Below are 16,529 nucleotides of genomic sequence, written 5' to 3'. Positions count from 1 at the left end.
TCAAAACGGCATGGGTTACGATCACCAAATTTATGGGGATGATTTACTAGTAAAATTTTATATTTTCTGTAATTTTGGTGTCGTTATGACGTAATATGACGTTGTAATGACGTCATAATGTCATATTTTGGGCTAAAATCGTCAAAATATGAAATTTCCGCTATACTTAAATGAATTGGACAAAGCGATGACTATAAAGGTTATCTTATTGGTGTCTAAGTCTGCCAATGTTTTTGTTGCCAATGACGACGACACTGACGTCTATATGACGTCAGAAAATGACGTCATTTGTCCGACAAGCTTGAATTTTCTAAAATACGACTGTTTCCATATATAATCCCAAAACCGAAAAGAAATGGACTAAAAATGATCAAGTGATTGTGTTTTGTAACAAAATAAAAGATTTTGACCGTATTTGAGGACAAATAACATGTATTTATCGTTGAAAATGACATTGTCCGCCATCTTGCATTTTGACCCATGACATCATCAAATTAGCATAAATTTTGAATATCTAATTAGAAATGTAACTTAAAATTACACAGGATCTGTATCTGTATCTGTATCTATATAGCCGGTATAACCGCCGTTCGGCGTAACACACCAGCTCCGCAGGAAACTTGACTTGACTTGACTTTAAAACTACCCAGAGAAGATGCCCCTAGTGTACTTGGTGATAACAAATTCCACTCTACGATAGTTCTGGGAAAGTACGAATTTTTGAACACATCAATCCTAGGTTGGTAACTCTGGTATTTGAATGCATGACTGTTTCTTGTTCTTTTTTGAGCTGGTATTAGATATTTATCAGTTGGTACGTCCACCAGTTTATTGGTCATTTTGTACATCATGGAAAGTCTGGACATTTTCCTTCTATCTTCAAGTGACATCCACTGCAAATCTGTTTTCATTTTGGTAACACTAGAATCCCTGTTATAGTTGTTTGTGCAGAATCGGGCAGCTTGGTTCTGTACCCTTTCAAGTTTATCTTTGTCTTTTTTTGTATACGGGTCCCATACTGTAGCGGCATACTCAAGGTTAGGTCTTACTAGTGACGTGTATGCATATGATTTTACCCTGGTTGGGTATGCCCACAAGTTGCGTTTGATTACTCCCAATGTCTGTTTAGCCTTGGTTGTTATTTTGTTGTTAATGTAACACCCAGGTATTTGTGGGTTTTTGTGGTTTCTAATGTCTGACCACAAAACTGGTAAGGGGACACTTTTGGTGTTCGTTTGTTCGTTATGTGCATGATATAGCACTTATCAGGATTGAACTGCATAAGCCATTTCCTTTGCCATTCTTCCAGGATGTTCAGATCTTTCTGAAGAACTTGTGAATCATTTTGTGTGGATACCTCTATATATAACAGACAATTATCGGAGAATAACCTCACACTTAATCGAGCTGGTCTGGCAAGTCGTTTATATACAAGAGGAAGAGCAATGGTCCCAGCACAGTCCCTTGTGGAACTCCCGACGCTACTTAAACTGGAGCTGAGGCCTTCCCTTCCACCACTACCGTTTGCTCTCTATTCGTCAGGAAAGCCTTCAGCCAGTTAAGTGTAGTACTTTGAATTCCATAGAACTCCAGTTTTGATATGAGTCTGCTATGTGGGACTTTATCAAAGGCTTTAGTGAAATCGAGTATTGCTAGATCCACCTGTCTTTTATTGTTCAGTGCCCCAGCTATGTCGTGAACTGTTAAAATAAGCTGTGTTTCTGTGGATCGCTTTGCTCTGAAACCATGCTGGTAGTCCGTTAGTATATTGTGGCCTTCTAGGTGCTTCATGATATGGCTGTGGATAATGTGTTCCAGTAGTTTACAGGAAATACTGGTGAGTGAAACAGGTCTGTACGTAGTTACTAGGGATCGCTCTATCTCCCTTTTTGAAAGTGGCGCATATATTTGCATCTCTCCAGTCTTTGGGGATTTCTTCTGTGTCAAGCGATTGTTGGAAAATGTTGGTTAAAACAGGTGCGATTTCACTGGCTGTCATTTTGAGGAACCAAGGAGGTATTTGGTCTGGCCCGGATGCTTTGGAGGGATTGAGGCCTTGCAACATTTTTTCAACACCATAAGTAGAAACTTCTATTTGTTCCATAGGATGGCATGTCTGTAGTGTCTTCTTCTGTGAATACACTTTTAAACTGTGAACTGAGTGCCTCTGCTTTTTTTCTCACTGTCACTGATAATGGTACTCCCACCTTTAGAGTGGCTACCCCGACAAGGTCTCTCCTCAGGCCTTTTATGTATGACCAGAATGTTTTGGGTTTGTCAGTTATAGCTTCTCCCAGTATGTTTGCCACGTATTTTGAGTGTGCTGATCTAATGCTTTTCTGAACTTTTTTTTTACTTTCTTATATTTGTTCCAGTCTTCCCTCTTGTCTTAGCTTTATTGTAAAGACGTTGCTTCTTCCGACAGTGCCATCTTAAGTTTCTGTTAAACCAAGGTAGATTGTATCTGCTTGATGTCATTTTACTAGGAATGTGCTTGTTCATTGTGTGCTTCGTTTTGCCTTTGAAGTCATCCCATTTCTGTGTCACTGACATGTCTTTTGTTCTCATGTTAAAGTTTGTTGCATAGTCCTCAAGGTCATTCTTGATAGCCGGCTCGTCAGATTTGGTGCGAATATACACTTTCCTTTTTGGTTTTTTGTTCTGTTTGGGTGACAAGTTTACGTCCACTAGAACCATGTCATGGTCACTTATTCCCGGAACAACTGTGTTTTTTTCAATTATGTTTGGGTTATTAACTAAGACCAGGTCCAAAAGATTACCATTCCTAGTTGGTTCCTGAACTGTTTGGAATAGTCCATGGTTGTCCACTAAGCGTAGTAGTTTCTGTGCCTATCCTGTATGGTTCTGAGCGTTGTCTGTTATCCCAATTTATACCAGGGATGTTAAAATCTCCAAGAATAATTACGTTGTCGGAGTTTATCTTAGTTCCCACTTTATTTATAGAGCTGTCAAGCTCATCCAGACTATTGCCCTGGTCCGACGGCGGCCTGTAGTATATACCAATCATTAGCGGTTTCTTTCCTGCAAGTTGGGTTTGTGTCCAAATGAGCTCACAGTCTGTGTCCAGATCTGGTCTGTGGGTGACAATCAGATCATCCCTGTTTGTCTGAAATACACCACCTCCTGGGCCAGTTTTCTGTCTTTACGGTGTACTATGTAGTTGTCAGGGAATATTTCACTGCTTGATATATTTTCATTGAGCCATGACTCTGTGCCCACTAATATGTCTGGTTTATAAGCGTCAGTCACAGTTGCCAATTCAGCAGTTTTATTTCGAACACTCTGGCAGTTTACCAGCAGGAGTTTAGCCTTGTTCTTTTTGTGGCTATTACATCTAGTGTGAGTTTTCCCCTGCTTTGATCTAAGTGGGGTGGATGTTGCCGCCGGTGTTTCACCTAGTAAACTTGAGTTCAGCGTATCAAATGAATTTACCGAATGGAAGCTGTCATCAGTGATGTCGAACATGTCTGATGCAAAGTTTGGTGTGCCGCAGTCACAGCATATCCATGAGTATGATTTGTGGGTTTCTAATACAGTGTATACCTGGGAACATAACCCAATGCTGGATGTTCTATGAAATCCCATAATTTAAACTGAAATTAGTAAATTTGGGAAAATATGCCCATCAGAAACCCGTTGCCATGGTAACACGAAAAATCACAAACTAAATTTCTTTTTTTTTTACAAAATTGTTGCCAACAATATTTTAACAAAAGTCACCAAGTTTCGTAGTCCTAGCACACGTCGTTCGCCAGTTATACGACGTCAAGGTTGGCGCAGGCACTTTTAGCCCCCCCTGGTCTAGATAGGGTTAAATCATAACGTAAATGCATTATGTTCATGGGGATTAGAATTAGCGATAGCGGGGAAAAGGACTGTGGTTTTGAATTCCGTTCGTGGTGAAGTGGCCACCGCGAAAACCGCGAAGACAAAACCACCGCAAACATTTCAGCAGAGAAAAATCCGAATCTGCCGCAAGTCTACGAAAACCTCGCCTTCCGCACTGGTGTTCCAGTGCTGATTCAATTATCTAAACGGTCTCAGCACTGGTTTTCCAGTGCTGAAATTCTTTCAGCACTCGTTTTCCAGTGCTGATCGGCCTTGTTCCAGTGCTGAAACTCCCTCAGCACTCGTTTTCTAGTGCTGAACTGCCGTCAGCACTCGGTTACCAGTGCTGAAATCCGGGAACAGCTGGGCCGGGCCAGGTCAAATGTCATTCAGCACTGGTTACCCAGTGCTGAAATCGCCGTCAGCACTGGAACCGAGTGCTGATATACAAAAACCTCAACTTTAGCACTGGATTTACCAGTGCTCGGGGACACTTCAGCACAGGAAAACCAGTGCTGTGAAATCTTCAGCACTGGAAAACGAGTGCTGACGTCTTTTCAGCACTGGAAAGATGTTCGAACCAGTGCTGACGTCTTTCCAGCACCAATAATCAGGGCGGCACTAGACGTAAATTCGAAGGTTCAATTGAAGGTAGACGGATATGTATATGTATTTACCTATTGCCCATGTAAAGAAAGCGTCACGCCCATCGATCGCGAGTATTTTCCATTATCCCCGAAGGTAATCGACAAATGAACACTGTGCACACTGTTATAGAGCAGAATATAATCTTACAATACAAAAGGTGATATTTATAATCCCGGTAATCTTTTAGTAGAGCAAATTATTATCGTAATTCCAAATTACTGTAACGGTATTTCTCCTCACTCTCAGCACTCGGTTTTCAGTGTCGAAAACTTGTCAGCACTTGGTTTCCAGTGCTATAAATGTTCGTCAGCACTCGATTTCCAGTGCTGAAGCAGGCGTTTCCAGGGCTGAGAGGGCGTCAGCACTGGAAAACCAGTGCTGACGAACATTCAGCACTGGAGAAGCCATATTCAGCACTGGATTCCAGTGCTGAAAAAGGGGGGTGAGGTTTTCGTAGTTTTGCGAATCTGCCCAATATCCATACAAGAATCTGCGCTCTTCAGAAAGTCCCGGTAGCTGCTACTGGTTAATACGATATAAATTCTGTATATTTACCTGTAGTTATGTAGCCGGTATAACCACCATTTGACAGTACACACCATGGCTAGTTAAGTATTGACTTCACCCTGAGCTGTGCCTTGTTGAAGGTCTCCAACATAGTCCGTTTCCGCCAAGCTGTCCTAGGCTGTTCGTTCCGTCGGAATTCATATGTGGCAAAGTCTTGCCGCTAATCTGTGTGTTGAATTGGGACCAGCGTTTCTTTGTAACTTGTCCCAAAACAGACGCGCTGAAAACTATATTCTAGTAACATCCCTAAAATATACGGATTGTCTGTGTGTCTGTCAACACGATAACTTAAGAACAACTGAAAGAATTGGCCTCATATTCAGTGCGTTGGTAAAGTGTGACAAACGCCAGAAAGATTTTGGACCCCTAGCGGCTTTCCTTGGTAATGCAGCAAAACTTCAGTTTTGATACCTCGTGTTCTGAACAAGCCACGATCACGATTTTAGTGTGTTATCTCTTGTTTTCAAAAGCCATGATCACGATTTAGTGTATTATCTCTTGTTATCAAAAGAATTCCGAAGAGGATAACTCAAGATAGAATTAACGGTTTTCATGACTTTTGGTTTCTGGGTAGCTTTAACAAAGATGTACAAAATGAAATGCAAATTAAGCAAATTATGAGGTTATTTGCATATCTAATGATAATATTCTACCATAGCAGTTTTTCCTGACATGATACGAATGACAGGTAATTTTCAAGGTCAGGCCAAGTAGGGGCAAGTTTCAGCCCGTATCATTGATTTTCTGGAACTGCAGGCGAATTATCTTTCTTATCAAAATATTCCGAAGAGGATTACTGACGAAAGGAACGACAGATTTCAATTATTTTAGGCTTGCAGGTAGATACTGTGATATGCATGTTTGGCAAATGGATACTTTATTTGTATAATTAACGAGGGAGGTATATAATTACATGTTTTTCATTACTGGAATAAGAAACTTTGTAGACTTAATGTGATCTAAGCTAAAATTAAAGCATATGTGCGATGTCGTAATTTAGAAAGTGTTAGACGCAGTGACCATCCTAAGGTTAGATTTATACCTAGTTCTGGACAACATATTGACAAAAACCCAAAACCCTAGCGTGTATAGTGGACAATTTAGATTTAATGACCAATGTCTTCATTACGTTCTGAAAACACTATCCCTACAGGTACACATTCGGGTGTTAAACATTACCAGCGATGGTCAACTCTGTCAGCTGCACATTGAGAGGTTTTCCCAGCATGCAAATGGTAAGAAGTTAGAACCGTTACATTTGTAGTCGTGGTAATTTGATGTCCTATAAAGTCATGTTTACTGAATTCTATAAATGGCATTAACAGAGGAGCCAAACGGAGATAAACTTTCAAACGTTTGGGAAAAAGTGGAAATCTAAGTGATCAGGAAGGTCAAAACGATTAAAACATATAGCACGTTATGCATGTACTTGACAATATTTGTAAATATCTTCATTTTTAACCTTGTTATTTTCTCCTTCATTGTTAAATGCAGTGTAAGTCTTTTCCTATTCTTAATTTGTACGGCATCACTTTGTTAATTCGCAGCTGCTTGACCAGCGTTACATTTTGTAGATTGTGTTCTTAATCAATGCACGCAAATATGCCGCCGGAATAGTCGAATCAACTGGTCTAGGCGTAACAATTGCCAATTTTGTCTACTTTCCAACATAAATCATTGTCTACCTGGTAAACGATAGCAAAAACTTCCTATTATAGTCCATTATCAACTGGAACATGTAGGAGTGGCTGTTGTAAAAACGACCTTGTAATCTTTTCCTTGCAGGAAAGAATGATCATTCCAGGCATTGGGACATGTCAAGATGGTGAGTTTCCTAAGTCTTCAAGTTATATTTTCCTTTCTTACCGCGGTTTATTTATCCATCTACGAGTTACTTAGATATGATCGTTGGAGGGAAGAGGTAGCCATGAAGATGGAGAGTTGTACGCATTTATGTTGCTTTAAAAAGGAGAATAACAGCGCAGCTAGTGTTGTAATGAGATTGACGTCATTGCAGCACCGCCCCGAAAGTTGAGTGCAAACAAAGCAACATGACACTGACATACATACAAAAAGGTAATTTAAAAGGGAATGGCAACTATACTCAATTTACTTTTACTCTCAAGCTATTCTGATTTTACTTCTTTTCCGCATGCTGCGGAAGACATTTCAATGTAATGTATGTTTTATGCATATATATCTAGCATTACCTGTAGCCTAATATCTTTTTAGGAATTTACATCTTTGTTGAACAAGGTCACAGAGAGATGTTCTATGTGTAAATTTTCTCTTCCGTCAGGTTTTCCTTCCTGTTCTCGCACCATGGGGAGGTTACTGAAGTTTTTCATCCGACTGACGAAGATCTCGAGGTGCTCAACATCAAGAAGGCGCTGGTGGGAACGTTGTCTGCAAGGCTCCATGCCAGTGACAAGGTCTGTTGTTTTGTAGTAATTTATTACTCCCTTATTTGTTCAAGCTGTGGTCAACTTGGCGGACTTTAACCCCGTGTGAGCAAATAACGAACTCAAAAAGCACCGGTGAGCACAAAAGCGACACAGGCGTCAGTAAATAGACTGCACTATTGTTGTACAATCTAAGAGTCATTGCACGAAAAAAACAAGGCAAAACCAGGCAGAAGATGTCGGCCAAATCAGCTCATTCCTTGTAGGTGTGATAGGTATGTGGAACTAGGAACGTCCATATAGTTAAAAACATTCAGGTATTTTCGTTAAGGAGTTCGGGGAGTCTCCTCAGAGATCATGTGTAATCCAACAATTTATGGCTGAAAATTACTAAAACGATGGCTATCCTGGTTAATCCGATAAAGGCAAATCTGGTAAGAGCAACATCTACTTATTCAAAACAATCGTAGTCTAATTGGGCCATACAAAGCGAGCCGTGACAGGGGTCTTCAGGGATTGTTCGGGTTTGAGGCTATAGTAAATCGGATTATTATATTGCGCTATGGATATTAGTCAGGGCACATCATAGTTTAGTTAAAGGTTGTTTGTGAACCATCTATCATTCTAATATGACTTGTAGATTGTTAAGAATATTTTCATTTTTGGTGTATCTTTAAGGTTCTTAAAGAAGGCCGGATTTGGCTGTACCAACTGAATGAAACAGGACATGAAGGTATGTGGACCTTTTTAACGCTTGTGCAATCTTTATTTTCCAGATTTGTAGATGTAAAATATAATGAATGAAAAAAAAGTAAATTTGAATTCCATGTCAAAATTAAACATGATTCATACCATAGAGCAACCATAAAATAAATATAGCTACATTCATTGTTATATATTCATTTTTAACGGTGATACAATCGATTTATACCTTTCATCTGCCCCTGTCAGGAGACCATACATCAACGTACAAAGTGAACCCCACACAGGAAGGACTGGTGTTTCACAGAACCAAACATGGACACGTTGTGGAGAATGCAAAAGCTAAACATGAGAAGGTATTCGACATCTGTTGTCTGTATAACCTATATCATTAAAAAACTTTCATCAGTAAATACTATATTTATAATGTCAATTGTACCTTTGGCTTTACCATGGCTAGTCTTTTATAGTAGTCTCCAGCTAGCGGGGTAGTCCTGGCTTCCAAATAAATTGAATCAAATCATTTGTAGCTGCATCTGAGTACTGTTACTGACATCACTGTTTTCGTCTTAAGAACATGGGACAGTCGGTGAAATTTTAGCCTCAGATATCCGAGTGTTCAACTGACATTTATTCCAAAGATATTTTTTTTAAATCTATAGAATAGAGTCCATTCCAAGACACAATGAGGGGTTTTAGGTGATATTTGTAATAAGTTTGAATTATTTTGAATAAAAGAATATCTAAGCCACAAAAACTGAGTTTTTTTCAAAAAAATGATTAAGAAAATATTAATCTATTGGAATTCTTTTGAATATTTTAGAAAGATTTTGAAAGTAACTGTACAAAAATATCTTTATTTAGAATAATTGTCAAACTTCTGTGTGATTCTTTCACATTTACAAATATTTACAAATAGTTATAATCTTTGCCAAATGGCAGAATTAGTTTATTGCCCCCATAAAAGTAAGCCCTATTGTTGCCTCTGTATATTTTTAGATTTCACTGCTGGGCACTGGTGGGCCCTTTGTGGTGGGCCATTGTTGCATGACACCCAACCATACTTTGCAAGGATGCGTGAATTACTATCTTACCAGCCCACTGACCCATTCACAAAATGTTACAAAAAATGGTTGAAAATTGTAAATAATGGTAGAATGCTGTTATTATTATTTACAAATCATTAGAAGTATCCAATTCCACATCATTTATATCTCCAGTTTTACAGAACCGGGGAAATATTTATAAAGTTGAAACAGTGTTAAAAATATTTCTGAATTATCAAATGTCCTGGACATATAATTACAAAGCTTTAAAATCAATTATAAACAAAGGCAACAAACATCCGCACGTGGAATTGACTCTATAAAAAAAAGATAAGCCGTTATGTTGTTCGGATATATAATCTTTAATCGGAAATTTAGTCCTTCAGTTAGCTGATGATATTGGCGAGTTTATGAATTTGAATTAAAAACCTACCATTGATCAAGCAAGTTGTAATTCGTTTAATTTCTTTGCAGAAAATAACCTACAGCTCGGAGCTCGGTGTTGCACGAACTGTTCTCGTCGACGAAGCCTTCACTGCTCCAAGGGAAACCCCGAAGGGGTAATTTGTGTAGTATTACTTTTATTTACATATGGCAAATATATCTGTAGCACATGCATATATTTTCCTACATGTAAGTGAGTGAAGTGAGTAGACAAATTGCTTTTAATATGATTCTATAAGGGTTTGTTTTTTACAATCTTGTTGGTAGGTTCGACCCCAGAGCCGGTTTACCAGGAGATCCAGACAAACATCGACAGCTACAAGGAGACCAGTTCGGTAAGTTGAAAATGCAAAAGCGACACAGTGGAAATACCTACTCTCTTAGTCTTAATCCAATAATTTCTTGACCTCATATTTTACAAAAAAACTTCAAATAACCATTAAAAGATTCCCACTATTCCATTGTGTACTGTTTATTTTTTTACTGTTTATTTTTTTACCAGTCATCCACATACTTTGACACCCTTCAGTAATTTCGTCAGTAGTTTATATACAATGAATATAATTGCAATTGGCTAATAATTCCCTTGATTTCGATTATGATGTATTTACGATTGATATTACTCTTACATAACAGTTAACATATCTGTTCATATCCAACCCTATAGTTTTATATGTACATATGTGTGTCCAAATACTTCGCATATACGGATAAGTTTACCTAGTATTTCTATTTTTGTTGTATCTTTCTGTGTTATATGTGCACATTATAATTAGTGTTTGAAAAGTTTGACACATTAATATTTACAAGTCATATTGTATACCATAATAAACAAAGGACTAAAAATTATCATCATTTTCTTAGAAATAGATTTGACATTCTGTAACTGTTACAGAACTTCCCGTCATGCATGCGAACTCCTCCAGTCAGATGACCCTGGTTGGGATGAAACCGTTTGCTGACGCTGTGACTCCACCCTCCAACCTCACTAACGGATCTATCATCATCACTCATGTAAAAATGACATTTTTCTCATAAAATTCTCTGAAATTATGTTTGTTAATGTTTAGAAAACAAGGCTTCATAATTTGTTTAATATATTTTTTTCTTACTTTAGCCGAAGCTGCCTGCGCTGAACCTTACACAAATAAAGGACGCCATCCTTGGAAATTTGACATGTGTCAGAAACCACAACAGAAAGGAAGGTATGTTATTTGAAAGCTTAAGTTAGTGGCAACTTAGAATAAGAGCAAGAGATTAGATGTATGCTAAAGTTTTAATGCCACGCAACAGCTAATATATGTTAAGGCCGATCCCAGTTTCCGTAACACCTCTTTTTTACCGTATCATACTTCAATTAAGCTAATTGAACAATGGGTTCTATAGTACGCAGTAGGTATATGGAAATGATTACAAAGCACGGAGTAAGGTTTAAATTATTAAAAACATTTCATCTTTTTCAGAATCAATGCAAAGACAGCAATGCTTCTTTCAACTTTTCGCTCTGATGGACCGTTTGTCTGAAGATGACCTTGGCATCCTAGTACATCAACATGTCAAGGTCAACTACTCAGACTCCGTTGAAGAGGAAAACTGCAACATCATGGTGGACGCCCTCGGTAGTCTCGGTAGTGCAGCAGCCCAGCGGCTCCTTACTAAAACTGTTCTACAGGTCAGGGGGGCCTCAGCTCAACTCATACAGCGGATGCTGATCAGTTTTGTGACAATGAAAACCCCACCTGTCAAGGTAAATATACGTATTTATGATTTTTTTAATGTATGTATGGTATCATGTATGTTAGCTTATGGACCGAATATGTATCAGTATCAAAATAGTTCTAACTTTGTTATCTACACTGTCTACGCAGCATTTGTTTCCCTCGATAGTTCTGGTGAATCCTTTTTGTACTCGATATTTTCCATATGTTTCATTATTTTATATCATGTTTGTCTGCCGTGCAATTGCCGACGTGGTTGAGTTCAAGGCCAATTTGTCCTCAACCTATCTTACTATGATTTTCAGGAATTCGTAATGGCACTGGAGGAACTGTGCTTTGCGACAAAAATTGAATTTGAAGGTAGGACGTAGAGCATAATTGTTGATGATATTGTTAATCGAAATAAATCTTTAAAAAACAGTTCAAACATACATGTATTAAAATGCATGGCTAATGTTTGATTTAAAACAGATCATTTTGAAAACAAAGTCACTAAAGCCCCATTACAAGGGCATTAACTAAAGATCTATTTTTCTACAGGATCGAATTTAGCTTTATATGAATTCTCTTTTCGGGGACCATACTAAATACAGTCACCTAAACTGGCGGTTTATTTGTCTAATACCCAGTAAAAATGATTCCGTTTTCTGACTCAGATCCTAAGGATGAGTGGATAGTCCACAGCACCGCTGTTCTCATCCTCGGAGTTGTCGCCGACCGTCTGAAGGAAACGGACAAGGAGAGAGCAAAAAGCCTTGTGGGAAAACTGGAGGACAGCGTAGGAATACATGGTAAGTGTTTTTTCTTAAGGTTCAATTTTATCTTAAACATAAAAGTTTTACAAGAGAGAAGTAATACCAAGCTAAAATGTAGTTCATCGTTTAGTAGAATATCATAGCTCTGGTGATATATTTCCTCAACATTATCATAGACCCGTGGCATCACCGACATCTGCGATCCACCTTGACCGATGACGAAATAAACAAACATTACCATCACAAAGCCACTCTCCTGGAGTCCCTCGGCAATGCTGAGTTTGACAGCTCGTTTGACCACCTCCTGTCTTACATCAACAACACGGACAGTCCACCACTGCTGCGGAGAAGCGCGCTGTCCGCGATTAGGAAGTATGACCACCATGAGGTGAGGCAGCATTTAGTTGATTTAGTTTACCAAGAACGGATCACTGTTGATCTAATTATGGGGTGTCTATCTAACCTTCATCTTGCATTTGTGTTTTTAACGTGTCCTATTTGTGTTTTTGTGCGAAATAAAGATGATGTTGTACATTATCCGTCTAAGCTCAAGACCAAACAAGACATATGTTGTCAATATTGCTAAAAAGTGTATAACGAGGGCACACTAAGCTGGCACGCGCACTAACATGGCACAGATTTTTAACCGATCTAATTTTGTCGCCACTGACTATGCTGATTATAAAGGTAAGTCATCATAAAGGTAAATCAACCAAGCCCATTCATATAGATGTAAATTTTATTCTTGATATACTTTTATGTCAATTTCCTGTCGTATCAAACTATATGATTTCTTAACAATGATGGTAGCACCGGATTATTATGGTCACTAAATTTAATCGACCTGTGCGAATAGCACAATTACCATACAAAAAAAATAAGGCTTTACAAAACAGGGTCTTAAAATGTTTGTTGACTAGAAGACTAACCCTTGAAAAACAACTTTAATATCGCTGCCGCTGTTTCCCGCAGTTTGGCCATGAAGATGGTAGGCTATCGAACGCCAAAAGTATTCATTTCACTTTATAACATATGATTCGTAACGTCTATGAACATGAAACTTTTGAAGAGCTGTCAAGAAACTGTCCCAATAAGTACACGAGTTTTAGTGATGTTGGCATTATCGTTTGCCGTAATGGTTCTGTTAGTCGGGCGGCCGCATTCAGTGCATCTAGCCCATTTCCTGTAATAAGCTAGATTGTAAAAGGCACAGCTCTCCTGACGTCACAATTTTACTCAAAATATATGATTGAATTAAATGATTGGTTTTGTTTACTTTAATCATCAACTGCTAAAGAGTTTATGCACAGTATAGATGTTATTCTTTTTAAAGTTTGTTCTTCAAATAAGTGTGTTAAAGGTTCATTCATTAAAACTGGATTACTCTATGGCAACCTACGATTGAGCGCTGCTAGTTCGAGTGCGTCCCCCTTCACACTTCTCCATGCGTAGTTTTCTTCAATTGTAGTATATGTGTGGTGTTGAAAAATATCCGGTACGTCAGCAATATAAAAAGCACAGACACTGTCTCATGTCTTTTTTGTTGGCAACGCAATACCAGTGCTAATGATTTGTCAAGTCACTAGCTCTAGAATTTATTATAGAGGCATTATCGCTGATTTAGACCAAAGATGCAATCTTTACCTTCGCCAAGAAGGTTACATAGTCGGTTAAGGCCTCATGTTGTGTCCCTATATGTAGGTCAACAGCATATAACTCGAGAAGCTCTGTATGGATTTTAATGATATTTGGTATTTGAGTAGCGGTTGAGGACAGGAAGGTCGTTTTCGAAAATGGCGTAGCCTTTTTCCGTCAGGACGGTAGTGAGCCAAATATGTGCGTCCGCTTTCTTGTGAACAACTCAAGAAGCCTTGAATGGATTCTGATAATATTTGGTAGGTGGGTGGGGGTCAGGAAAACGAAGGTAAGGTTCAATAAAGGGCACCCTAGTGGCTGCATGAGGTTCTGCAGCAAAACGTTTAATTTTGACATCTCCTGTTCTGGACATGCTATGGTCGTGATTTTTTAGTGGTAGATAGCCTGTGATTGCCTACAATGTAATGCTCATTATGCAAATCAAAAGCTAAATTGCATAATTAATGAGAAAAGTTCATAAATCCACTGAATTCCATGATAGGACTTTCAAACTTGTCACATACATGGCTGAGAAAGAGAATGTCCAATACATATTAATTGTGCCAATGACGACCTCATTTATATAATTAATGAGAAAAGAAGAGCATGTTGACGGATCATCATGATTTTTGGTATGTAGATAACCTAAGTGAACACTTACAAAGTGGGATCCTTATTACTAGTATGCAAATTAACAGCAAATTTACGTAATTTATGAGGAAAGTTTACATATCCACTGCATTCCATGATAGGACATTCAAACTTGCCATATAACGTAACTGAGATAATTAAAAGAAGCTTTTTGTTTGGTTGGGTTTTTGGGGAACACATGTTCAAGCAGTCGTTTGCTATTGGGGTAGGTACTCTTTAGTAATACATGAATAAGATCTTAAAGTCTTGAATAAAGGCATGATTATTTGGCGAAGGGATGTGTTTGTGGAATTGTAGTTTTTATTTGCACATTTGCAAGGGCTACCCTGCAATACATTTTCAAAATATTCCTGATATCATTTTATCAATATTAAATTTTGAATTGTTGCCGATTATGTTAAAGCTTAAAAATTCCTGTCTTCCAGGCCGCGAGTCTTCTCCTGGACAGCGCCCTGTTTGATGAGGAGGAGCATGTCCGCTACCACGCTGCTCTTCAGTACCAAAGGCATCCCAAAGCGCTCAACCTGCTGAAGATAAAACAGAGCATGGCAAATGGGTAAATTATGTTTTGTTATCCCATTTAGTTTTTAAACTCTAATTCTTACAAAAAATCCCAAAGTGTACCGATGAAACACAGAGATTAGATTTTTACACTCAGGCACTAGATAATGATATTGTACGTTTTAGGTCCATCAGCATTGACCACTATCTTGATGACCTGGAAAGAAATTCTCATCTCCGGCAGCGCAGAGGTGTTAAAGGAATATTTGACGTAAGCAAAGTTTTGATGCATACTACTTAGGTTGGCTAATTGTTTTATCTTGCTTTAACCTAAGGTAAAAGTTGAAGAGCATGTTCACATTTAATTGTAATTGTAATTTACAACTACTGAACAAGAGGATAAATTCAAGAGAAAAACCCATTGTAAAAAAATATAATAATAACAATAATAATAAAAATAATCCATTCTCTGTCATTAATATATAGCCTCTACCAGGCTCCGCGGATCGGTGGAGAGTAAAAGTACTCTTCTGGCCGGCTAACCCCCCTCTATTTGTCCAATTTCTACATTCAGATCACCGATCCGTGGAGCCTGGTAGAGGATAATAAATATATGAAAGTGAAATATGGATTGATTGATTGATTGAATGATTGATTGATTAAGAAATGTATACATCTATACATATATGTATATATATATATATCAACATTTCCATATCCCACAATATTACAGCACTCTCTTGGTATTCTCATAAGGTTACTAATACCTAAATCGACTCGCTTCTCTAGTGACACATTGGGAAGCAAGCCTTTTCCATTCAGGGCGGTTTTGGGACAAGTTTGTTATCAATCCTGTGATATATACAAGTAACTTAGTTGAGCAATGCAATTCGAGACATCTTTCAATGTGTCTTTTTCTTTAAAGAGAGGTTACGGTTATACATACTTTGGTTATATGCATTGTTGTTTTTCAGCCAATCGAGTTGTGCCTGAATTTGCCAGGAATAGACTGGCAGAAGAAGATTGGAACAAATGATATCGGAGCAGAATTTGGCCTCGTTGTTAGAAACATTTTTGACTTTAACATAGGTAAGTTTTTGAGATGCGTCGTGACTGTGATCTTGATATAATGATATAAACGTTATGCATTTATGGAATGATTGAATAAGTGATTTATGGAATATTACTATTGTTTCGTGATGGCACCGCAGCGGTCTTAATTTTAAAAGGAAGACAAATCATTTTTTTGGTAAGATTCGCAACCTCTTTATTGTGATAATTTCGAACCATATGTTGAGCATATGTTGAGATTGACAAACCTATAGTTTCCTGACTGCCTCACTTTGTTTAGAGTCCTACCCAATGTCTTATACTTAGAAACACATATTACTGTTAAAACATTATGTTGCCTCCCTAGGCCTATTAACCGCCATTTAATCGCAAGTAATGTTAAAAAAGCAATGTATACCATAAAACTGTGACAATTACAGGTACCTACGCATGTCCTAATGGAGATGCATGCATGATGATGTTCTGGTAATCAGCCTTTCCTAATGAGTGTGTGTAGAAAAGGCAGCAAACGGCCGTTGATATTTTTTTATCTTACTGACT

The 16,529-nt window shown here is 38.1% G+C and overlaps 1 protein-coding gene across 1 annotated transcript in view; it reads left to right on the top strand.

Moving 5' to 3' along the window:
• Positions 1–16,355, top strand: part of LOC118430255 — a 20,871-nt gene extending 4,516 nt beyond the window's left edge. Inside the window, exons 2-18 of the mRNA XM_035840965.1 lie at positions 6,218–6,299; positions 6,850–6,889; positions 7,364–7,496; positions 8,145–8,199; positions 8,418–8,524; positions 9,689–9,774; positions 9,926–9,993; positions 10,554–10,672; positions 10,776–10,863; positions 11,122–11,405; positions 11,682–11,736; positions 12,033–12,167; positions 12,308–12,519; positions 14,843–14,973; positions 15,105–15,189; positions 15,893–16,007; positions 16,336–16,355. Of these exons, the coding sequence (XP_035696858.1) occupies positions 6,218–6,299; positions 6,850–6,889; positions 7,364–7,496; positions 8,145–8,199; positions 8,418–8,524; positions 9,689–9,774; positions 9,926–9,993; positions 10,554–10,672; positions 10,776–10,863; positions 11,122–11,405; positions 11,682–11,736; positions 12,033–12,167; positions 12,308–12,519; positions 14,843–14,973; positions 15,105–15,189; positions 15,893–16,007; positions 16,336–16,355 (1,815 nt within the window). The remainder of the gene's footprint in view (positions 1–6,217; positions 6,300–6,849; positions 6,890–7,363; positions 7,497–8,144; positions 8,200–8,417; positions 8,525–9,688; positions 9,775–9,925; positions 9,994–10,553; positions 10,673–10,775; positions 10,864–11,121; positions 11,406–11,681; positions 11,737–12,032; positions 12,168–12,307; positions 12,520–14,842; positions 14,974–15,104; positions 15,190–15,892; positions 16,008–16,335) is intronic.
• Positions 16,356–16,529: the final 174 nt, after the last annotated feature.

Source organism: Branchiostoma floridae, chromosome 14 (assembly GCF_000003815.2).
Source record: "Branchiostoma floridae strain S238N-H82 chromosome 14, Bfl_VNyyK, whole genome shotgun sequence".
NCBI classification, from domain to species: Eukaryota; Metazoa; Chordata; class Leptocardii; order Amphioxiformes; family Branchiostomatidae; genus Branchiostoma; species Branchiostoma floridae.
This window is presented reverse-complemented; position numbering and strand designations above follow the sequence as displayed.